The sequence below is a fragment of the Apiospora kogelbergensis genome (assembly GCF_038363985.1).
Source record: "Apiospora kogelbergensis strain CBS 113332 chromosome Unknown utg000001l_segment0_segment0, whole genome shotgun sequence".
NCBI classification, from domain to species: Eukaryota; Fungi; Ascomycota; class Sordariomycetes; order Amphisphaeriales; family Apiosporaceae; genus Apiospora; species Apiospora kogelbergensis.
In genome coordinates, this window is record NW_027117418.1 from 1,435,638 (window position 1) to 1,459,048 (window position 23,411).

Below are 23,411 nucleotides of genomic sequence, written 5' to 3' on the forward strand. Positions count from 1 at the left end.
TTGAACGGATATGTGCATGATGGCAGGTACTTGTTCTGGCCCTTGCCCATAATTACCCCGGTCTGATGGTGCAAAGCAGATTGCCTCGCCCGTTACAGATCAATGATCTCCATGCATGGAGGAGCCTTCCCATGATTTACATATATGTACGTACATACGTCCAAAGCCCGGACCGACCTAGCGCCGACCTCCCCTCCAGTATGAGTACTGCCTTCTGCTCCCAACTGCTCCAGCACCCCCCCAAGCCGCCTACCGCCTAGCGCTGGTCCCTAAGTCACTTAGTCACTCTAGTCCCTACCAGGCCTACCAAGCCTGAGACCCAGCTTAGCTCATGCTCTAAGCAGCGCCTGCTATTCGTGCATGGTTCCTGAATGTCCCGTTGCTTGTTCGGCTGGGAGGAGAAAACAAATTTCATAAACCAGACCTGATCGTCCACATTCCCATTCTCACCACTTTCCCACCTCACATCTCAACTTCCTCCCTCTCACGCCCGCCAATTACCCTCCCACGCACATCCCAATTCGCCATCATGTCTGTCCCGGCTTTCCAAGACATCGCCAAGTCGACCAACGATGTAAGTTAGGCTCTGGTATATGCAGCTTCTCTATGAGCTATTATTATCCGGCCACTGCTCGACCGACCGCCCAAGAAAAAAAGGCAGAGTCGGTCAGCGCCAGGCGACCCTACGATTACCTCCAACGCCCAATTGGCTTAAAAACATAGCTGATATCGTGCCTATATAGCTCCTGAACAAGGATTTCTACCACGGTATTGACGCCTCTTGGCCCTTCTCCCCCGATTCGGAGCCTCTAACATATGTGATTTAGTGTCGGCCGGCACCGTCGAGATCAAGAGCAACACCCCCAACAATGTCGCCTTCAAGGTGGCCGGTAAGAGCAGCCATGAGAATGCTACCAGCGGCAACGTAAGTGACAGCCTATCCAACCATTCCAATCAGTCGAGCGCTTGGGCTCAATGGCACTGCCAAGGAGTCTTTGCGATCCCGCCCGACGCAGCACCAACTTTTAGGAGAATCCAAGCTGATCTCGACGTGTTATAACAGATGGAGGCCAAATGGGCGGACAAGGCTCGCGGTAATTCCACCACCCCTTCTTCATCTTCTGCAGATTCAACAGACCTCGACGTCACTCAAGAAAAGCAACGATTCGATGGGCGCCGTAAGAGACTTCGGCAGCAGCCAGGCACTACACTGTCGGCCTCAGTCTCAAACATTACGGTGCCAGGACCTCGTTCCTGGCCCATCGGTTTCGCCATCCTTCTCAGTGATCACTATCCAACACAATTGCTGACTATGATCCGCCGTTCAGGCCTTACTTTGACCCAGTCCTGGAACACTGTCAACGCCCTCGAGAGCAAGATCGAGGCCGCTGATGTGCTCGCCAAGGGCGTCAAGGCCGAGCTCGTTCACGTCTTCCTGCCCACCACCTCTTCGCGCAGCGCCAAGCTCAACCTCCACTTCAAGCAGAGCGCCTTCCACGGCCGCGCCTTCTTCGACCTGCTCAAGGGTCCCACCGCCAACATTGATGCCGTTGTTGGCCACGATGGTTTCCTCGCTGGTGCCTCTGCCGGCTACGATGTCCAGAAGGCCGCCCTCACCGGCTACAGCGCTGCCGTCGGCTACGCTGCCCCCTCTTACAGCGCTGCCATCACCGCTACTGACAACCTGAGCGTCTTCGCTGCCAGCTACTACCACAAGGTCAACGGCCAGGTCGAGGCCGGTGCCAAGGCTACCTGGAACTCCAAGTCCGGCAACAACGTCGGTCTCGAGGTTGCCAGCAAGTACCGTCTTGACCCCCTGTCCTTCGCCAAGGTAAGCTACTATCCCCGTTGGTGTCCCGCCCAGAAGACAATTACTGACCCCTATTAGGCCAAGATCAACGACCGTGGTGTGGCTGCCATCGCTTACAACACCCTCCTCCGCCCCGGTGTTCACCTGGGTCTCGGTGGCTCCTTCGATACCCAGAAGCTTGACCAGGCCACCCACAAGGTTGGTGTCAGCATCACCTTCGAGGGTTAAGTTGCATGATCAAAGAAAGGAAATGTACTTTTGGGGGAGCGTTTTGGGGGTGTGAATTGACTTAGGTTAGAGATACCAGGGCTAGTTGCCACCAATTTCCTCTTCCGCATTTTGTATTCCGTACAGACCGTAGCAGCAGACAGATAGATCTCTCTTAGTTCTGAGGTGTGTCTCGTGTGCAAAACAGAGGACTCGGATACATATTTTCTGACAGTGTCTTTGCATGTACGTCGTGATGAAAGATATGGCTATGTACAACCTTGTCCCGATACGTCGATCTGCAGTATTTTTCAGTAGGTATTGGGTAGTTTATATTTATTTTTGGTCAGCTAAGAGCTCTTTATGCGATATCTAGTGGAAGCCGTGATCTATCTGGGCGGTCGCATGCGTTTCATCTCAAGCATCTACCTTCTTCTTCTTCTTTTCTCTGGTTTTGGGGCCCCAGAAGATGCGATAAACGCCCATGGGCACCAAAAAACTGGTAAGTATAACACCGCCGATGACGAAGAACATGCTCATGGCGCCCTGTTCGGCCTCGGCTTCCGCCTCATATGTTCCATCCATGCGCATGCGCCGCCTCGTCGTCCGCGCCTCAGCGGTGCGGCGGCCGGTGCGCTCGTGGCCCTCGCGGTCGAAGTGGGGCACGTCGTCCTGGGAACCCTTGAAGGGGTCCTGGCCCGGGCCCATCCCCCCCGGCGGTTCCTGAACTGGCCCACGCGAAATCTTCCGCGGTTCTTTCTCGTGACGTCGTTCCATCGCCGCCGCCGCCGCCGCCGCCACCACTACCCGGTTGCTGTTCCTGCTGTGCTCTTTCCGCACCCCCTGTAGAACTCTCGTGGGCCGCGGACCGCTTCGCGCCGTGCGTGCCCCAGCCCCCGCTGCGGTAGAAGCTGGGGGCGGGCCCCGGAAGGCGCTCCGGCGCTTGCTGAGGCCCGAGGCCGGCCTGCCGCCGGCCGGGTTGCTGGCGCTGGTGCTGCTGTAGGAGCCGCCGCGTCGGCCGGGGTGCGCCTCGTGCGGGTGGTGCAGGTTCAGCACGTCGCGGTCGTAGCGGGTCCGCTTCTCGGGCGACGAGAGCGTCGTGTAGGCCTCGCTGATGCGCATGAAGCGCTTCGAGGCGGCGGGGTCGCTGCGGTTGTGGTCCGGGTGGTGGGACTTGGAGAGGCCGTAGAAGGAGCTGGGGGCGAGGGTCAGTCAGTCGATCGAGGATAAAAGCGCTCGGGGTAGGCGGTAGAGCGGGCGTTTCCAGTAGTAGAGAGGAGAGCACGGGACATGCGGGAGGTTGCATACCGCTTTATGTCGACGGGAGTCGCATTGGTAGGCAACTTCAGGGCCTCGTAATGGTTGGTGGCCCGGTCAATCTCTTCATCGCGGAGACCTCTCGTGGCGTGGAAAAGCCGCTTCTGTTGCTGCTGGAATCGGCTCGGATGGGAGCGGGTTCCGAAGACGAGCGGCGCCGGGCATAGGGCCGGTGTTGGGAGGGCTGCGATGTGGCGGAGTGGCATGCCTCATCCCGGATGTGTTGCTGGACGTGCAGTCATGGGAAAGTGGCGCGGGAAAGCAATTGCAGGAAAGGTCGAGGGAGGCAATGGTGGGATTTGGATGGAAAGTTACAACAGTGACGACATTGACCTGCTGGTTGCTGTCACTGGCTCAAGCTTTCTCCCATGCAGCGAGCGGGTCCGTCCGATCTGGTGGGTGTGGCTCGAAACAGGGTGGCTTGACCGTGGGGTTGGCTTGGTTTGGTTAGGGGGTGCAGCATGCAGATGACTAACGCTCCATTGCAACGTCCAGCGCGTCAGGGGTGGTTGGTTCAGGGGCGTTCACTCACTCTGTTAGAGATGCAATCATCGAGGAAAGCCATGCCTTTGTCTTCGCTTCAGGGATCTGGAGACGTGCCATTCGAAGCATGTTTTGATTCAACACGCCATGCCAGATCCTATTGCTATGACCTACCTGGACGGATCAGGGAAGAACTCGGTGTGCAACGTGACTTATACTCTCTCACGTCGGATTGGAGACTCCAATGCGAGTGAATGGAGGTCAACGATTTGAGCCAGAAGACACCAATGCCTCTCTGATTTCACTATCACAGGATAGATAGATGGGTATGGGGCACGTCCCATACCCCCCCTCGGGAGGTGGAGCGGCTTTACCGCTCCCCAGACGTCGATGAATGCAACAGCAACATATTGATTCCCTCATCTATGTACACCTTGTATTCAATCCTGAGTTGATTTTCTGTGGAGTATTTATTCTGTTTCCAGAGTCGACTTGTTCCTCTGAACAACCTGCCCTCGATCCAGAAACAGCATCCCCGCCAACCCTTCCCTTCCCTTCCCTGCACCCTGCACCCTGCAATACACTGAGAACGACTTTGACCACAGGAAACACAATGCAGGCTTTCCGGATCTTCGTTGCCATATTCCTCGGCATCACATCGGTGGCAGCCGACTCCAGCAGTGGCAACTTCACATCAAACTGTCCGATCTGGTTTCTTAATGATGCCGGAACCCAGCTAACTGCCAAATGCAATGACGATAATTGGATGCCCACCTGCAGCCAGCTCGATCTCAACCAGTAAGTAATACTATATGGTCACCCTGGCTTAATACCGCTACTGGGACTGTGTAAAGAAATGCCACTGACGGAAGTGCGGCTTTGCAGATGCTTTGAGGATGACAATGGATCTCTCCGCTGGGCTGCCTCTGGGAACGCTTTCAACGGCGGCAACGGATGCAGCTCTTGTAAGATGACAGGCTACGCCAGCATTCAGTGCTCGTGCCTGTCAGACGACGGAAAGACCAGCGGCAACTCTGTGAAGGACTTGAGTAAGCTACCTATCCACCAATTCTTCTTCCGGGGTGTTGTCAACGGACAACGAACGACGAGTTGGGTCTAACAATACATGATGTAGACGAGAACATTCACAATCACAACGGCTACCTGGGCTGCTTCAACGCCACAGCAGCCAACTGCACTCGCAGTGATTGAATTGTCTTGCCGTTGGCCTTCGAGCACGTCCCAGCAAACTCTCGCTCGCATGTAGACAGACGGGCCACACGATGAGAGCCAAGGGGTGCATAAATAAACAAGTACCTGGGCGCTAGATATGGAGCTGGTATCGTGTGTACTTGGGGGATTCTAGGGCATTTTGAGGATGCCTAAGGAACTTATGGGATACCAGTGAGGCAACCGGCGGAGACACGACAGACAACAGGCAAGAGGAACCTGGAGACAGTTCCCCAGGTCTTCCTAAGCAGCAACCAGACAAATGGCGAGAATAAGTGAAGTAAACCTCTAAAGTGTATGTGGGGACCGAATCGAAGAGAAAAGAGTGTTTCCCATGAGGGCAGTATCGGCGTTGTGAATCCCACTCTTGCAAAACATCCATTATACAGGCCAACACATTGTCCTCGCCTTCACTCCTGCCAATTTCACTCCTGCCAACTTCCCTCTCTTTACCAACTCAAGATCTCATTTCCTTCAGAGGTAGAAATCCATTATTCGTCCTTCTTCTGGCAGCCCTTGGACCAAACAAAGCAGACCTGTTAGGCACCCTTCAACATGCCTGCAATCGCTGCCCTCGACGCTCCTCATCCCAAACAAACCCTTACGCAACGCAATGCCGGATTATCCCGCCTCCTCAAGCTTCCCGTTGAGGTAAGTCTACGAGTTAAGCAACATGAGCTCTACACAGGTATTAATAACGCGAATATTTGCAGGTCCGGCTTTTGATCTACGAGTTAGCCGTCCAGGTTGACGAACTTATCCAACCTCAGCAGATAGCGGAAGGCTCTAACAAGTTTGTGTGGGATCAAAGTTTACAGCTACCTTGCCGTCACCGAGTGGTCCATTTCTATCTCCGGGATCCGATAAAGAGATTAGTTGTTACCCAACTGGCCCGCACATGCCGTATGATCTATCATGAACTGGAAGCCAAACCTGTCTTTTATCGCCTCAACAGCTTTAACTTCTTCCATGTTGCGACTCTTTACCGCTTCCTGGCTGCCATTACGCCAGAACGACGACGCAGTATCCGCCGCATTACGATTGAAAGAGAAGAATTCCAACCATGCGCCTTGAGACCCGAAGTAGTTATTGCTTGGGACAATATCATGCCACTATTGCAGCAGTGTCATGATCTACAGCAGCTACAATTGACCCTAATGAAAGAGGTTTATCACTTTGAAAGCCAAACTTATACGCCGGTTGATGCTGTGAGACAGGAATTGAACAATTTCCGGCAGTGGCTAGAAGTTTCGCCATTTTTGAGTATTCCAGGCTCTCAGGTTGTATTCAGGTGCAGTCTTGTTCGATCCGACCCAGTGGTGAAGAAGGATGTGGTAATTGGCCCGAATTGGGATGGGACTGCATTGCAAGGCATCCTTGCAGAGCCTGTCCAACAGGGCTTGGGGACTCAGATCACCGAAATCGGGAGATTTATGGCTTCGAAGATGACACCCTTGAGCATGCAGGGTGAACCTGTTAAGGTCACAGACGAACAGCTGAAGACTTCTATCGGAAATGCTCTCATCCACTTCCCCGGGGAAGATCGAGTTCACCAAAACCGACTGGGAAGCGATATTGGTGCTATCTCCTCACGAACCCGACATCGATGCAATACGGCCAAAGTCAACGCTTCCCATGGCACAGTCGAAAGAACGGTCGGAAGATACAACTTGGAAGGGTTGCTGATGGGAGACTTTACCATCGAAGACGTCAGATTGGTCGGTTCAGTTATTGAATGCGAGATTCGGAACCGTCACTCCATACGGTCTTGGGAACCACTTCATACGGTTGCTACGGACTGGGGCATCAATCAATTGGAAAATCTATATGCGAAAAAGCTCTCCCCTAGCAGCTAAGGATGGCCGAGTGATGCAGAGTCTACCGGCCCCTCGGGATGTCACGTTTGTCACGGACATCTACAAACAAGACACAGGGAACAGTTATGAAGTGCGGCAATTGGCGGCTTACCGGCGTACGTGGGAAATGCTCCAGAGCAAGTATGAGGCACTTATGGAGAAATTGGCAATTAAGGAAGAGGGAAAGAGGACTATGCCTAGGGAGACAAAGAGAAAGGAGAAGATGAAGAAAACGAAAGCGCCGAAGTTTGCAACAAGCGATAGAGGCAAGAAGTGAAGCCTACGCGTAGTACGCTTCAAAAGTAAGCACCATAAAGCGAAGAGTGAGATTATGGTTTCTAGAGAGAGCTCCTATTGCGAATGACTTGTATTGCGCAGCTCACGTTGTTGTCTGTACCATAGCCAAGACCCAAATTGATGCTGGAAGAACATTTCCTATTAAGATAACAGCACTGTATTGCACATTTCCCGCCATAATCCCGACATCGAAGACTACTCACAGGCAATGTTTCCAACGAAGCCATCGTCTATTAACAAGCGAATATTAATGAGAGATCAGCATGTTATGTCAGCTGTTCAATCTTCTTCAGTATCCTCAATAGGGTCCCCATCAAAATTCGGGAGTTCTCTGATATTCATCCTCCCATCTGAAGCCTTCTTCTTCCGACAGCCCCTGTGCTTACTGCCCCCTGTGGTATTCGGTGGTGGCATATGGCTACTCTTGAGCTTATTCAAGCATGCATGTTTTCCGATGAATGCTCGGGGTGCTGCAAATCTGTAAGACCGTTGAGCATCCTGATTCGAATCAGAGTTTTGGGAAGTTGCCATCGTCGCCCTGGTAGTTTCCACGTCTGAAATAACCGTATTCATTGCTGAAGTCTCACTCCCCAGTGTTGGGAACTCATCAGGGGTCGCATCATCGGCGCTGTTAATGGTGGCTGCTTCGAGTTGGTGGTTGCTTGCAGAGTCTGAAGAATCTACTGACCCATGAGTAGCAATGCGACTTGTGCTCGTGACTGTCGTAGACGCAATGCCGTCGCTGCTCTGTAGAGACGTACCTGCAGGCTCCTCTAGTTGAGCCGCCACGCTGCGGCTTCTTGGGATATATTCTGAAGAGAGCTCAGTGCTGCTTATCTCTGAGCTTTTGGAGGGCCGCATTTTGCAAGCAGCTAGGTGGGTAACTTCTTGCATCGCACAACGTTCGAACTTGTCGTCGTCACTGTCGAAAAGGAACTTCATCCACGCCATATTTTCGTCTGTGTCATTTGGGGTGTTTGAGTGATTAGGCTTGCCTGTCCCCAGGCTTGCAGCCTGCGACTTGAGGGGCTGTACCACCAGCGGGTCGCCGCCACAGTCACTTATGGCTGCGTTGACTGCCAGGGAACAATGGGGTTCCGGGGATGGCCTTTCTCCCTCCTGGGTATGTGCGATCCCGGTGAGGCTTGAACTCGATTTATCACCTCGAAACAATATCTCACTGATGCCCGGACTCAGGACCGGAATCATGCGTGGGCTGTTCAAAAGAGAAGAGCCACGGGTCAAGGGGATTAAATGGTCGGAAGAATTTACCAGTGTCTTCCATTTCTCATTTTCGGCTATATCCATGGCATCAGGTCTGAACCTCGGGCGCCCAATTTCCACGTCCAAGCTTCCCGAGTCCAAGGAGATCGAAGGTGACCACCGTAAAACCTGAAAAGGGTTGGCTCGTAAAGGAACAGGCTGTATGATGGGCGCAGATGCGTACGCAACACACGCTGGACTGGTCCTAGGCGAACCTTTGTTTGAAGTAGTCACTTCCAAGGGCCTCCGAGATTCCTGCGGGTAGGAGTAATTACCGTGTCTCTCTTCCACGTGTTCATGATCGGCAGGGTGCGACAATATCTTTCGACGCTGGCGAACCCGATTGTCAAAACTGCTCGATATGCGGCTTGAATCAGATGCCACAGTAGGAATTCCTGTTGAACTTCCACGACCAGAAATAATCGGACGCCTCCTAATACTTAGGGGCTGGACCCAATCCCCATGTACGTGTCCTGACTTCCAACTTGTACTTTGATACGCTGAATTGCTGGCTGCAGTATCTTGTTGCTGTCCTTGTCATAGTAATGTGACGTTACACGTTTAGCGAGTCGCTCGCGTACGATATTCCGAGATTTCCCAGTGTTTAATTCCGACTGATCGGGATTGTTCCACGTTCGACCTACGCGCATCTGCCCTGGGAACGTGAGCTCCAGGGGCTGTTGCATTGACAAGCCTGCCCAATCCGTATTGCCGAGAAGCTTGCGTCGCTTGTCTCGAGAAACACGTTCCGGGGTATTTTCTGCTTTGCGCGTTGTTGTGCGCTTTAGGTTGGAGTCGTTCCCAGGGGCTTCGGGCTTCGCACCGAAAGGGCCATGGCGGCCATGCTCCTCAGCCCGATATTCTGGAAGCAACTGTTGTCCATGGTCGATATTGGATCCTACGCACGCTGGCGGAGAATGGCTCTGGCCTCCATCTGAGTAAATTTCGATGTGTTCCGGGAAATCGGCATCTACCGGCGAAAATCTGGCGATGGGCGAGTTCAGGAAGGAAATAGTGACCGGGCTTTGTCTGGATCCGCCATTGTGCAAACGGTTGCGTGCTTTGGCAAAATGTTGCTTTTGCCGCTTAAGCACGTCGTTCTTCGCGGGTTGGCCTCGGGAGTGGCGAACGAGGTTACCTTCTGTCCAGTTCATGCTGCAGCTGAAAGCCTCGTAGAGCCCAGTCCGTAGGTTGGCCGTGATATGCGCATCACCAGGCCGGTGTAGAAGGGGAAGGTTGAGTGTCAAACAGACCGAGGGAGGATGCAAAGAACCTGTGTGGTTAGGGATGAAGCATCTGAACGTATAATGATGCAAATTGGATGCAGTACGAATACAAGTCATGTATATTCAAACTGCTCGCGATAATGCGCCGAAGCCAACTGTGTGCTTCTCTCTATTCAATCAATTTGACGCTGCTGTCAAATCTCCTTTGGGGCGAGAGCAAGGTAGGAGGTCGTTAACTGGCAGTTTGGCCTACAGGAAAGAGTGACCTCGATCACACCTTCGTTCCTTCCTTCGGTAGCTTCCATTTAGCATTAAATATATACCATTTCAGTTTCAGGCAAGTCGCGACCCATCTTTGATGTTATCAAATCTGATGCTGTCAATCTGATGCTGTCAATCTTCGCCTCGGCCATTGCTGTGAGGGCCCCCCGGCTTGGATATTTTGCTGCCGCCGTGAAAGGATGCCTCATAAATAATAAGGTGGTTGTGTTCGGAGAATGTGCCTACATCATGATCTGCTTGGCCTGCAACTTACCTGAGATTTCCAGCCCAAAGCTGGTATTCGACACGCTTGGTCTGCACATCATGGGACAAGGATACGTTTGCGCTGCTGCTTTGCCGTTTTGTTTTCCGAGCATTGCGACATGCTGGCAAATTTTGCAAGGGCGCTTAACGAAATGCAGTACGGAACTTCACAAACGTCAATGTGTTGGGAAAAACAGATGATCTGCTGGGTAGCGTCCGATCTCGCACGTAGATTGCCAAGTGACTAACGTTCAACACAGGCTGTGAAGTCAGGACGGAAAGCATCACGACGGCTAAAATCAAAATCGAGGTGCGTAGACAATACAATTATGAATGAATGTAGCATTGGCCAATGAGATGCCAACGATAAGTAAGACAAGGCTTAGGTGCCAGATTTCGACCTTCGTTTCCCGCTGTGGATGGCTGCAGTAGCGCGATGCATGAGGCAGTTCTAGCTCCATACCTCAGGATCGAAACTGTGAGGCATATATCGATTACGGTATGGTGGTGTGGTGCCGGGCAGGCTGGTGAGATTGTCTGGCCCCATAGCGACACCTCCAGCTCCCGCGGGTGCGGCAGGAGAGAGATGCACTACGACGCCAGCCGAAACATAGTAGTCATGCCCATCACCAACGATTTGCTAACAATCGCCAAGGTAGTGTGGGAAAAGTTGGGGTAAGCGTTGGGGGTCCCGGCGATATGGAATTCCACACTATGAAGGAAACCTTGTTCAGACCAAGGGAAGAAGGAAAAAGTGCCCATAGGGCCGGCGCTACATACTGTCGCGTGTGCGGAATGCGGTTGACTCGTCACTGAGTTTCCAAGCCAGAATTACCTGCGAGGAGTTGGTAAGGACTACGTGCTACGTATGAACGTCGGGTGAAAACTTCCGTTGATGCTACTACGAGCTTGAGCTTGAGCCTGTGCCGCATCGCATGTCTGGGGAAGATGCAGGGTCTCACCCCCATGAGATCCTCCTCCCCCACACGTCATGTATTTGGATCGCGCAGTTGGCAAAATGACATCGTCTAGGCTTTTTCTTGAATTGCCGGGAATCCCCGATGTTTCTATCGAAATGCCAATACTTCTTGTGTTTGAGGGCTATCGTCATCTTAGCGAATGACTCGGCATAGCGGCTTACCACTCCGAAGTTCTAAGCCCCCAACACCCAAGATTGTTGCCACTCGGCCCAAGCCGGAAAGCTGGGGAGGGTCAATATCACCTCTCAGAGTTTACCCAAGTAACCATCACAAGTCGACAGGTTCTGGCGGTCAAGTCAAAAAAATGCCATGTCATACGAGCCGACGTAAGGAGGATATACTGGTCGACGCAGGGCGAGCCGCAGCCAAACGAGCCGCTGGAGGAAATTACTTCAACATCACAACATGAAGTTGCGGTATTGAACGCCACTCCCCAAGAGTCATCCATCATGGGCTCTTTTGCTACTACTACCCACTACGACTAGTGCAACACGAGAGTAAGCATTGGGCGTTGGGCCATGAAACCTAGGTTACCTAGGTTACTTAGGTTGCGATAGTATAACATACGGTAAGATCTAGAGACCAATAGCCCAACAACGACGAGCAGGCGGTCACTGACTAACACTGAACATTGGGATTTGGCTCTACGGGAATGAATGTACATTCTGTCAGCCTGCAGCCATATGCCGGCCAAAGAAGGTTTTTCCAAGAAACATATCGTTCTGCAGCCAAACCTGACGTAGCGAAGAATGGCACTCGATTTCAAGGGTCATCGATGGTACAGGGTGCTTCTCGTGTTCCCTCTAGCTTCGCGGCGCAAAACGAGAAGCGACTGGCGACTCTTGCTCGTGGCTCGGTAAGTATGGCCAAGGCGAATGCAAGGATAGGGGGGTTCCGCCGGTGGAAAGCAGGGAGAGTTACCGAATTCAGACATAGTAATGCAAGGGCAATGGGAGCCCCGGCATTGGTTGCTACTTGTTGTGTGCTACCGTGTTTACTGTGCCTTTATTTAGAAATAATAACGGGTTCTTTTACTTGAGAGGTTTACTCAACTTGGTGGCTCAGCCAAGGAGAAACACAGAGCCATTGGGCATTAATTAGTCAACGGATGGACCTGGCCCACGATGGATATCTAGACCATCAGTCCGGCAAAAATGGGATATGCACTGTCGGATCTTTTCTTACGGACACGGCGATACTCACACAGGGGCATCATGCACGTACTTGCTTCCTGACATTACCTTGACACATCGGCTATTGAAGTCGCCTATCGGTGAGAGCAAACTTGAGAGACCGAATGGAAGGAGCATCTGGTGGGTGGGCTCGGAAAACTCGGGTAACCTGGTAACGGGCCCTCCGGCCATGCCTGACTGCAACACCATGTGTGCAGATGTTGTGTTTTGGTGACGAACATTGACAGTATACGTCTCGAGACTAAACAAGAAGACGAGACCACGGCTAGCATGGCGCAGTCCTGACTACTGACTGTGTGTGCTTGCTTCCACCCCACCATTCCCCACCGAAAAGAAGCGATGGCCCTTGCATGGTCACAGAATGGCAGCCCGGCCGAATCCAGCCCATCCCACATCAAAGCCTCGCTGGTGATTGGCCCGCCGTGTTCTGGGCACCCCTCCACCCCTCGCACCCACACGTAACAACGTCAATGGTCAAGGTCTGCCACCCGAGCTGGAACAAGATAGCAGCAGCACGGGGGCCTTGGTGTGTGGTTGGCCATGGCCGCTTCCTTTTGCTCCCGCCGTGGCTTCTCACGTAAAAGAAATCTGACGGGAAGGCTGGTCAAGGAAAGGAGGTGAAGAACAAAGAAACAAAATACGTGCAGTGCAGTGCAGTATGTACATACAGTCCAGTAGGCTAAGCACAGACGAAACCGCCCATGGCAACCGGGTGTACCAGATGTGCGAGGTAGGTGTACCGACGATGATACGATCAACATATCGCGATGCGATGTACACATACGAGCATGCCAAGTAGACAGGCATGTCGAATGCAAAGACCCTAGTCCAGGACCCCGTCGTTTCTGTGTTCCTTATCTCTGTTGTGCCACCTATCTGGGTCCCCAAAGTCGTAGGTTTAAAGGCATGCCCGACAACGGCCGGTTCTATTTTAAAAGGCTCAGAAGCCCCCGCAATCAATCGTCAACAAGTCCTGCTCTCCTCTCCCTCAAATCCCTTTCTCTCATCGCAAATCTGCATTTCCAGTTCATTGCAAGAACTTCCGTTCATTCTACCGAATACTCTCATCAGATCTTCAATCTCAACCGGTTCTCCTTTTCCATAAACAACCGCAATCATGGTAAGTCGACGCCGCATGCCTGCCATCAACCCCACCTTGGCTAGCCAGCCAGCCAATGGTCCGTTGCCATAACGAGATAATTTGCTAATAATTTGCTCCCGTAGGCCGAGTCCCAGCATGTCTCGTACACCGAGAACGTAAGCATGCCATCTTCCCCTTCACCTTTACCTCGAAGCAAACCGTCCCTTGGGTGGTGTAGGCCATTCAGGGCGACGGTCTAGCGAAGGCTGTTCTGCCGCCAACCTTTTCCGATCAGCAATCTTGCAGCATGGACGACGACTAACGTGTGTGCCTCCACAGCTCATGAAGTACATGAAGCTCGACCAGAAGGGAAACGCCATGGCGGAGTACATCTGGATCGACTCAGCCGGCGGTGTCCGCTCTAAGAGCAGAGTACGTAATTTCTTTGCCTTCCTTATCTTTGCGCCAAATTGCCTTGGTTTCCATTACTTGATTCCCTCGTGTCACTACCAAAAGCCCGGCTCAAGACTACTTGGGTCCGCTGCAACCAGCACATGTTCAAGGCTCTCCCTATCTTGCCCCCCGCCAAAGCGGCCCAGCGTCGTGTGGCATGCACGGAACTTCGAGGGTTACCGGGCTTGGCCTGCCGGATTGCTATGGTTTATCGTCATGGTATCCCCTGCTTCCTCGAAAGAGGGCTAGGGGCTTCCGCGAGGCCATGCCATAGCATATCCACAGCACCAAGACTTCCGACCTCGCATTCCTTGGCGTCGGCTATGCGCGATGCCATCCCCCAATACCCGGCTTCTTCACACAGCAGTCGCTTGGTGATGTCGTCAGCCGGCAGGATACTTCCTGCATCTGCCTAGTGCCAGTGGCATGCATTGCTTCCTCCCGGCCGTGCATAGTTCATGGCAGGGCGGCTGGATCTGCATCGTGGCATTTTGATACCCTGCGCGCAACCTCTTTGGCCCTAGGTGCTTTCTTGCCAAGTGCTTAACTGACATCATGTTTCCTTCATAGACCATGACCTCTGTTCCTGAGGGCGGTTTCAAGCCCGAGGACCTCCCCACCTGGAATTTCGATGGCTCCTCCACCGACCAGGCTCCTGGCGACAACTCGGATGTCTACCTGAAGCCCGTCGCTGTCTTCCCCGACCCTTTCCGGGGCGTTCCTAACATCCTTGTCCTCACCGAGTGCTGGAATGCCGATGGCACCCCCAACAAGTACAACTACCGTCATGAGTGCGACAAGCTGATGTCGACACATGCTTCTCACAAGCCCTGGTTCGGTCTTGAGCAGGAATACACTCTTTTCGACATGGAGGACAGGCCCTATGGCTGGCCCAAGGCTGGTTTCCCTGCTCCCCAGGGTCCTTACTACTGCGGTGTTGGTGCTGGCAAGGTTGTTTGCCGTGATATCGTCGAGGCCCATTACAAGGCCTGCCTGTACACCGGTGTCAAGATCTCCGGCACTAACGCCGAGGTTATGCCTGCCCAGTGGGAGTTCCAGGTTGGCCCGTGCGAGGGTATCGAGATGGGTGACCATCTCTGGATGGGTCGCTTCCTTCTCCACCGTGTGGCTGAGGAATTCGGCGCCAAGGTTTCCTTCCAGCCCAAGCCTATCCCCGGTGACTGGAACGGTGCCGGTCTGCACTCCAACTTCTCCAGCGAGGAGATGCGTGTTGAGGGTGGCATGAAGCACATCGAGGCTGCCATCAAGAAGCTGGAGGGACGCCACAAGGAGCACATTGCCGTCTACGGCGAGGGTAACGAGTTGCGCCTGACTGGCCGCCATGAGACCGGTGCCATCGATACCTTCAGCTATGGTGTCGCCAACCGTGGAGCTTCCATTCGCATTCCCCGGGAAACCGCCTCCAAGGGCTACGGCTACTTCGAGGATCGCCGGCCCGCCTCCAACGCAGACCCGTACCAGATCAGTGGTATCACTATGGTAAGTTCAAGATGATTCAGATTAATTACATTTCTACCCGACAAAGTTACTAATACCCATTATAGGAGACGCTCTACGGCGCTGCCAAGGAGTAAGATGTTGATACCCTTTGATTTCTCGGTGTTTACGAGTTTGCTTTAAGTAATGGGAAATGGTACATAGAACGAACAGCTTCCGCATGGGCAAGCTAAATGAGAATTGACATGAACTCTGATGACAAGTAATCCTTCTCTTCGTCCAACCGCGGTCTTTTGGAATGTTTCTAGAAGTTGCATACACAAACGTTCACGTGACGTCCCGCTAATCTCTCGAGTGGGATAGCCCGAGTAGGATAACAGCTGGAGTAGAATAATGTCTGGAGTGGTATAATATCTGGAACGGGATAAGCTGGCAGGTCAGTAGCCGTGAAGCAGCGAAGTATTGCTAGTGATTTATTCCAATTACCCACACCATTTTCAGTGTCGTGCATAGGTCCGACCGCGATAAGTACCTCACACTCATCCTGTCTCTCATTTGCGCTGGAAGCCCTGGATACCACCACATCGAGGTCGTCTATGGATACAAGCATGTCGCCGGTGTCCCATCTCGCGATTGTGTGCTGCCACGGCATCTGGCTCGGCGGGCCAGCGCGGGGCTTTGACGAGTCCGAATGGCTGATTGCCGGGTTCCAGGCCGGCGAAACGCCGACGTTCATCGAACACATCAAGGCTGGATTGCGGATTTTGCGGGGGATACCGGGCTCCGTGTTGATGTTCTCCGGGTGAGTGTCCAAACCAAGAAACGTTATTCAAATAAGCCTTCACATAATACGCGTACACTAACAGCAGCTACGAAAAGGGGGCCAACGCGCAGAGAGACAAGACTATCCGAGGCTCAGAGCTACGCGGACATTGCTACGGCGAATGACTATTTCGGGATCATCGACGCCGCAGCCGTGGCCGACAGGATCGTCTGCGAGCCCCGCGCGCTGGACTCGTACTACAACGTCCTGTTCTCCCTCGTCCTGTTCTGGCAGACCCACGGCGCCTGGCCCGAGAAGGTCACCATCGTGAGCCACGCCTTTAAGCGGGCGCGGCTGGTCGACGGCCACTGCGGCGCCCTGGGCTACCCCTGGACCGCGTCGGCTTCGTGGGGATCGACCCGCCCGGCATGGCGGACGGGACGAACGAGGCGGCTATGCGGGGCGTCGCGCAGGCCGTCGCGGAGTGGGAGGAGAACCCACACGGCGTCGGGGGCACGCTGGCCGAGAAGAGGCGCAAGCGAAACCCGTGGAGCGTGTCGCAGGCTTTGTTCGCGTCGGATCAGCTACGGGCGCAGAGCGGGGTCAAGACCATCGTGGTCGCAAGAGGTCATGATGGTGGTGTAGAAGAAGAAGAAGGGGAAGTGTTGGATCCGGAGCGCGACACAGCCGTGGTCGAAGCCTATTTCTTACAGAAACTAGGAGGGAAAACTTGGGAGAGAGTAACGAGCGGTTCTATAAGTTATATCTTTGCGGTCGAAGTTTGTTGACTGGCCTCGGCCTCCGAGACTATATCTACAATAAAGCGCACCGCGTCCTTCATCATGGCATCGTCGAACATGTGCCCCACATCTGGGTAGACGATGTCCTCGATTGAGATATTCGCTTGTTTGTCCCAGGTCGCCACCGCCGACTTGAAGAAGTCCAGGAACGGCTTGGCCAGAGCGTAGGGGACTAGCTTGTCTACACCTCCCGACAAGATCTGGAATCTCTTCCCGGCTAACCGCGGGTCCAAGATAGATCTGAGCCTATCCTTCTCTGCGTCAGAAGGCGAGGCCGATATCTCGCGAGTTCCGAACAGGATGCCCTTCGGATCGTACTTTTGCAAGCTTCCACTAGAGCGTGTGGGAAATCCCTGCTCCCGAGAAACGACGCGCCATTGTCTTCCACCGAATAGGTAGGTAGCTTAGAAAGGCGCGCTCGGTCCGTCATAATGGCTATAATCACTGATTAGTACATGGACTTGTTCATACACGCCTAAATATCGAAGTAGACGCCGCCCCCGGTCCTAGGCTGGCATATATGGAGAACTTACCCATATAATCAGGACATCCAATAACAACCACTCCGGCGGAGAGCCGCGGCTCCGCGAACATCGCTTGCCATACAGTGTGACCGCCCTGACTGACGCCGAGTGCCAGATGCTGGTCGATAAGACTGGCTTGCTTCCGGGAGCTGCTGCTGCTGTTGCTACTGCTGGTGGCCCCGTTACCGAAGAGGTAGCCTTCCAAGGCATCCATCAGATGGGCCATATCGACCACGCCGCCGGTGACGACGCCGAACATGTCCTGGGCGTGCGTCTTGTTGCCGTCTCGCCACGCATCGTTGGACGTCTTGTGGACCAGTCTCGCGCCGTGGTTCCGCTGGTCGAACGCCACCGCAATCAAGCCCCTGGGGCTACTATTCTTGTTACTGGCGGCGTGGGTGTGCCAGGCTGAGAGCGCCAGAGCGGCGAAAGTAGCCATGTCATCCTTGCTACCCAAACGCCCATGGTGCAGCCAAAGGCAGGATACGGCTGTGGCCCCTGGGGGAAGTTCATCGAGGCCGTAGACATCAACAAGTAGGCCGGCCACGAGAATCGTGGTCTTGGAGGCCTGGGGAGGTTGTTTGGACGAGACGCCCATGGGGCTAGGGGTAGCCATGTCAACAGTCTACTCCCGCAGTAGTTAGATAGACAGTAAAAATATTGTAGAGCTCTCTATGTGCAACCTGTAGATGCAGGAGGATGCGATGGCATGTAGAACCCAAAGTTGTCGATTCGTGGGTCTCGGGATTGGCGGGGTTATTTATAGTGGAGATGTGAGCACTCATGCTTGAGCCGAGGCGATAGCAAAACATAAGGGAAATAGCAGGAAATTTTGCATAATGCAGGAGCAGCCAAACTAGAAAGGAGCATTGTCTTGTTGAAGAAGACAAGGCGAGCTTGAATACTTACCCAGCACTGTAATCCTATGACTTTCAAGTATGGCGAGTTTGTGACTGCCCATCTCTCAAGAGCCTCAAGACGTCAGAGACGAGATATAGGCTCCCTGCAATAACTAACGGTCCCCCAGCAGCCGCCTCTACTGCCCATTGGATAGAACCGAGTACATCTCGGGCAGCGTTATGCTGCTCAGATGATTTCTCAAGACGCATTGCCTTGAGAAGTGCATCTGCTTTCATCGCTCTTACCCAAGGCATGCCATCCACCGGTCCGAACTCAACGGCAGCAACGGCATCTCCAGGATGTAACAGATGCCTCGATACTTCAGCAAAGTCTTTGCCTTCAGACGCAGCGAGAACCCAGGTCACCGGCTGGAGCGGATGTCCAGCTCGATAATGCTTATCCACATAGTCGGCAAGAACCTTGGCTGACTGTGGATTGTGAGCTCCGTCGAGAAGGGCCTCGCGTGGCTGTTTGACAAGACAAGTGATGTCAAGTTTCTGTAACCTACCCTGCCATTTCATGTTCACAATAGCAGGTATAAGGATATCCGTGGACTGTGCATACTGAGGATATGCAAGCTTGAAGGCCTCGTAGGCCGCCGTTAGATTTTGGACTTGATGTGGTTCCAATGTACCTGGGAATGACCGTGCAAACTCCGAGGACGCCGGCGAAGCGTGCATGAGAGGAGCCCCTGTCTGTTTGCTATGCGATTCAAACACGTCCAATACATTTTGGGGGTTACTAGCATCAACCACACACGGCACGGCTGCGCGCATTATACCCGCCTTCTGCAGGGCGACCTCCTCCAGAGTATCTCCTAGCATTGCTTGGTGATCTAATCCAATCTTGGATATGATGGTCACAGCCTTGTTCTTCAGCACGTTGGTTGCGTCCAGCCGGCCGCCGAGGCCGACCTCGATAACACCCACTTCGACCTGCTCGGCCTCGAAGATCTCGAAGGCAGTAGCTGCCAGCAACTCGAACTCAGTAGCACCGGCCTGCAGCTGGTCGTTCCTTGTTTTCACGAGATCCTCATAATGACGAAACTTGGCCTCCAGAACCGGGCTGTCGTTGATGGAGATGCAGTCCCAGCGGTCTATCAGGTGAGGCGAAGTGAATCTTCCGCAGGAGATGTTGTTGGCACGTAGCATGGCGGTCATATAGGCACAGATGGAGCCTTTGCCATTGGTGCCAGCGACGTGGATGGCCTTCCATGTCTGCGGTGTCTTCTGAAGCAGGGCTTGGATGCGCGTCAACCCCAGCTCAATCATGATTGGAGGACTTGATAGGCTACCAGTACACAATGACAAGACGTGTGGTGGCGAAAGGCATCTACTTTCGAAACCAGATATAGGAGACCAATGTGGGTAGCAGGAGGTGTTGTTTTCTGTCAGGGACCGGTTGTTGCTGGGCAGCTGAGGCCGGTGACTCACATGCAGAGCTGGAAGATATGGAGTTTGTCGCGACAGCCAAATTCCCGAGAAACGCCAGCCAGTCATTTGTTGCCCAGCTAGAGAGTTTGCATGCTGCTCACCTCAGTCACCACTTGGCCGCCCCCAATTCCCTTCGCCAAGCACCGGACGCACGGGCCATTCCGCCTGCCTTTTTCGCATTCCTCTCCATCCACCATCCTCTGAAGTTTTAAAGCATGCCAATGCCAATGAACAACAGGAGCGAAGGACATCGCCATCTCAGCAGACACTGCCCGAATCGAGGGCTGGGAGAATCGGTGTATGCTGTATTATACTTAACCTTATGTTGACCTATGAAACTCACACTGGCCTCCTTTACGAGACACGCATTGCCCGCCCCCCTGGTGCCTTTTGTGCAGTTGCATGCTCCCTCGTTGATCTCTCCCCTGGCTGCCGAAACCTTTCTTTAGGTTAAGAAGTACCTTTCGCGCCGTCTTCCTTTTCCCTCCACAACCGACACCCGTCACCCGTCCACCAGAAAGGCTGAGCAGTCCCCCGTTCTGCCCGTCCGTCATCTTTCTCGATTCCTCGTTAGCACCCGGCCGGGCCCCCATCATCGTCAATTGTCCATCCAACTTGACCAGGCACACGCGATATTTCCCAAACCCAGCCCATCATCCAATCCAGTTGTTGTCGCATCTCATCGCGCGCATTTATTATTGACAGTCTTTGATTCTCATACTTAATTCAAACCATTCACGCCGTCGGATTCATCACCTCGACACCCCCGATCGGGCAGTTCCATCATTCGCCTCTTGTTTTGCCATTCCACCTGGCCTTGTCCAATCCCGTTGCCACGCATACGGCATACGCGCACCAGCCATCTTTTTCTAATCCGTCATCTGCCACCACTTCACCCCAAATACACAAAAATGGGTCTACCGTAAGTTCGCGAGCGCGCCTCGATTGAGCGCCCTTTTGTCGCTGCATTTGTACGAATCGCGTCATTTGGGTCATGTGGGAGCAGTTTTGTTGTCATTACGATTCAGCCACGGAACCCGTGTCGCTTTTAGTCCAAATCCAACCGCGCTTCGCTGAAGCCATTGCGCGCCACCTGCTAATGTACCACCCACCCCCAGGCTGTTCATCGCCCCTGTCGAATCCGACATTACGTCCAAGCCCGCGACTAAGAGTTCTGCGGATTCGACGCATGCGCGATCCCCTATCCGCCGCTCCGAACGCCGTCGTCTGCTGCACGAAACCCGCGAACACCGCCTCCGGCTACTTGCAGCGCTGCAGGCCAACGACGACAGCCTCACCCAGCCCGAGTCCGGTGGTCGTGCATCAGGAATCGCATCACCAAGCGCAGATGTTTTGCGCACCTCGCGGTATTCTTCAGCGACCTATGATGACATCCTCGGTCTGGTGCGGGACAACCGCGAAAGACGTGAAAGGCGTGAGGCCTTTCGCTCGAGACCATCTCCGCATCCCGATACACACATTCAGCACGAGGAGAGTTTCCTGAGAGCTGATGGGCCCGAGCCACGTTACGTTACATGGAGCAACGAGTCTACCCCTGATCTCGGAAACACTAATTGGGGACATGTAGTGAATCTTTCAAATGGCGGTTCGCTCCTGTACAGATCACGCCTCCGAGAAGCCAATGCTTCTTCCAATTCCCCCGGCACTGTACAATGTCCAACCACAGAATTATCCTTCTTCCGCCTCGCTCAGTCAGCGCCTACGGGAAACCAACTCTTCGGGAGCTGGAACACGCGCAAGCCGATCGCAGGTACCTGACCCTGGTGAATACCTCGAAGAATATCGTCGGCGCCGAAATGCGCACCCTGATGCGCCCAGGGTTTCTGTGAGGCCTCGCACCTGGCGCTCAGTTCGATACGTCGATGGCCTCGGTGATCGCGACCGAAGCCTCAGCCCAGACGACAGCGGTGTTTGGGATACCTTGCAGTCAACTTTAACCCCGGATCCGCAGCCCCCGAGTGTGGGATCGTCCTTTGCCTCGGCGACCACTTCAGTGGCCACATCTCAGACAGCCGCTAGTTCAGCAAATACATCTGTGACCCATCCGGATGAGGCAGCGGAGCTCCCTTGCGAGCCCGTGGTTGATGATTCGGAATCCGATGAGGAGGAAGAGGAACAGCGTGCTGGGTTCCTAAGGCACGCGATCCCGCCGTCTTATGCGGAGGTGGCAGCTGAAGCTTTGCCACCGGCCCGTGGCGGGGCGGAGAGGCTTGAATGGCTCTCTGACATGCAGCGCATTGTGCAGGGCCTGGCTTCCCGAGAGGACATCCCCGATCAATGGTGGGCAGCTGCCGGGCTCAGCCGCTCATTTGTCATGGGGGATGACTCGATTTAAAGATTCGCTTTTTGCCTCCATATGTCAGTCCGTTGACGGAGAACATGATCTCCTTTAGGCTGAGGAGGAAGTACAGGACAAGAGAGCCGAACGCCCCACACTATGCTACATTGGGGCTGTACAAAATGTGTATTTCTTGGAGAAAAATTGACACCAGGCTTGGTGTCGGCGTCAGGGTGCATCTGGAGACAAAAGCTTTCCGGTAGTTGGCCTTGCGAATTAATGATTTTCTGATGGGAGCGCTGGAGTTGCGGCTACAGGCAAGGTTTCGAAAGAGTTGGCAGACTCTAATATGCTTCAATTATGTCGGATAGCCTAAAGAGTAGGTGCCTTTAATGCCCAATTGCCAGGCTGAGAGCTAGCCCCTGAGAAACTGCCAAGTCATTTTCACATTTCTATAAACTTCCATTTCCTCCAGCAGAAGCCCAGCATCAGAGTGGACAAGCGAATCATGTGAAAGCGAGCTTGATGCTGGAGCTAAATTGTCGTGTGTGCTGATACTTCTCTTGCTCACGACCCGATGTGTCTCTGTCTGTCTGTCTCATAGCGAGCATACGACCCAAAGTAGCATTACTAACATTAGTCCTTCCAGGCACACGCACTACGTTTACCACACAGACACGACTGTCGCATTGTCAAAAAGTGGCGCAAGCTTAGCCTTTTGATTGAATGACGTATGCACCGGCTTTTTCGCTACTTTGCTGTCTCGTGGATGGCACTTGAAGCCCAAAAGGGCATATCGTGTGTTATGGGGACGGGGGATGGGGACCACGCAAGCCGATAAGCATAGACAGCTAGGAACCCCGCTAGTGAGCGACCCGGCGGCAATGCCATAGACTGATCGAGGATACGCACCGAATTTGGCTCTAAAACCGCCGGGCCCTGAGAGTTGAAACATAACAAATCAACACCAACCCAACCGGCCTCCCCGATATTTGGGACTAGTAAGCCGCTTGTTTGCTGCATGTAGCTTCTTCTCTCCGGTGGCTTCGCTCTTTACATGCAATACATGCATTGGCATGTCTCCCATGGACTGTCCGTAGTGGCTGGGTACAACTCGTACACGGAGATAGATGCTTTGTGTGTCTAGGCAATCAGGCGGACGGACTTATAGCTACATACATCACATATACACACCTATACTTGCCGACACAGACCTGAACATGCAATCCAACGGCGGAGATTGAGAAGGAGCATGAAGCATGAAGCCGCCCATGTCGTATTTTGTACCGTACCTTGCCTGAAGTGAGCTGATC

General features: G+C 53.5%; 9 protein-coding genes across 9 annotated transcripts; 6 read left to right on the forward strand and 3 right to left on the reverse strand.

The window, feature by feature from the left end:
* Positions 1-529: 529 nt before the first annotated feature.
* On the forward strand, positions 530-2,038 carry PG998_000471 (eukaryotic porin/Tom40; the record flags this gene model as incomplete). The annotated part of the gene is made up of 5 exons (XM_066867289.1): positions 530-574; positions 744-768; positions 828-925; positions 1,064-1,831; positions 1,889-2,038. The coding sequence occupies 5 exons, from the start codon at positions 530-532 to the stop codon at positions 2,036-2,038; spliced, it is 1,086 nt and encodes a 361-aa protein (XP_066735704.1).
* A 396-nt stretch (positions 2,039-2,434) lies between these two features.
* On the reverse strand, positions 2,435-3,540 carry PG998_000472 (uncharacterized protein; the record flags this gene model as incomplete). Its single annotated transcript, XM_066867290.1, has 2 exons — positions 2,435-3,212; positions 3,326-3,540. The coding sequence occupies 2 exons, from the start codon at positions 3,538-3,540 to the stop codon at positions 2,435-2,437; spliced, it is 993 nt and encodes a 330-aa protein (XP_066735705.1).
* Positions 3,541-4,430: 890 nt separating this feature from the next.
* PG998_000473 (uncharacterized protein) lies at positions 4,431-5,029 on the forward strand (the record flags this gene model as incomplete). The annotated part of the gene is made up of 3 exons (XM_066867291.1): positions 4,431-4,615; positions 4,703-4,866; positions 4,953-5,029. The coding sequence occupies 3 exons, from the start codon at positions 4,431-4,433 to the stop codon at positions 5,027-5,029; spliced, it is 426 nt and encodes a 141-aa protein (XP_066735706.1).
* Positions 5,030-5,602: 573 nt separating this feature from the next.
* Positions 5,603-7,180, forward strand: PG998_000474 (uncharacterized protein; the record flags this gene model as incomplete). The annotated part of the gene is made up of 3 exons (XM_066867292.1): positions 5,603-5,698; positions 5,761-6,812; positions 6,886-7,180. 3 exons carry the CDS (start codon positions 5,603-5,605, stop codon positions 7,178-7,180), a joined length of 1,443 nt encoding a protein of 480 aa, XP_066735707.1.
* Positions 7,181-7,479: 299 nt separating this feature from the next.
* PG998_000475 (uncharacterized protein) lies at positions 7,480-10,761 on the reverse strand (the record flags this gene model as incomplete). The annotated part of the gene is made up of 5 exons (XM_066867293.1): positions 7,480-8,991; positions 9,045-9,759; positions 10,225-10,336; positions 10,540-10,627; positions 10,678-10,761. The coding sequence occupies 5 exons, from the start codon at positions 10,759-10,761 to the stop codon at positions 7,480-7,482; spliced, it is 2,511 nt and encodes an 836-aa protein (XP_066735708.1).
* Positions 10,762-13,504: 2,743 nt separating this feature from the next.
* Positions 13,505-15,516, forward strand: PG998_000476 (Glutamine synthetase; the record flags this gene model as incomplete). Its single annotated transcript, XM_066867294.1, has 5 exons — positions 13,505-13,507; positions 13,612-13,644; positions 13,808-13,900; positions 14,492-15,421; positions 15,487-15,516. 5 exons carry the CDS (start codon positions 13,505-13,507, stop codon positions 15,514-15,516), a joined length of 1,089 nt encoding a protein of 362 aa, XP_066735709.1.
* A 471-nt stretch (positions 15,517-15,987) lies between these two features.
* Positions 15,988-16,862, forward strand: PG998_000477 (uncharacterized protein; the record flags this gene model as incomplete). The annotated part of the gene is made up of 4 exons (XM_066867295.1): positions 15,988-16,181; positions 16,259-16,499; positions 16,592-16,759; positions 16,788-16,862. 4 exons carry the CDS (start codon positions 15,988-15,990, stop codon positions 16,860-16,862), a joined length of 678 nt encoding a protein of 225 aa, XP_066735710.1.
* A 40-nt stretch (positions 16,863-16,902) lies between these two features.
* PG998_000478 (MurD-like peptide ligase- catalytic) lies at positions 16,903-19,637 on the reverse strand (the record flags this gene model as incomplete). The annotated part of the gene is made up of 4 exons (XM_066867296.1): positions 16,903-17,275; positions 17,314-17,377; positions 17,476-18,091; positions 18,612-19,637. The coding sequence occupies 4 exons, from the start codon at positions 19,635-19,637 to the stop codon at positions 16,903-16,905; spliced, it is 2,079 nt and encodes a 692-aa protein (XP_066735711.1).
* Positions 19,638-20,710: 1,073 nt separating this feature from the next.
* Positions 20,711-22,155, forward strand: PG998_000479 (uncharacterized protein; the record flags this gene model as incomplete). The annotated part of the gene is made up of 3 exons (XM_066867297.1): positions 20,711-20,721; positions 20,918-21,467; positions 21,517-22,155. The coding sequence occupies 3 exons, from the start codon at positions 20,711-20,713 to the stop codon at positions 22,153-22,155; spliced, it is 1,200 nt and encodes a 399-aa protein (XP_066735712.1).
* Positions 22,156-23,411: the final 1,256 nt, after the last annotated feature.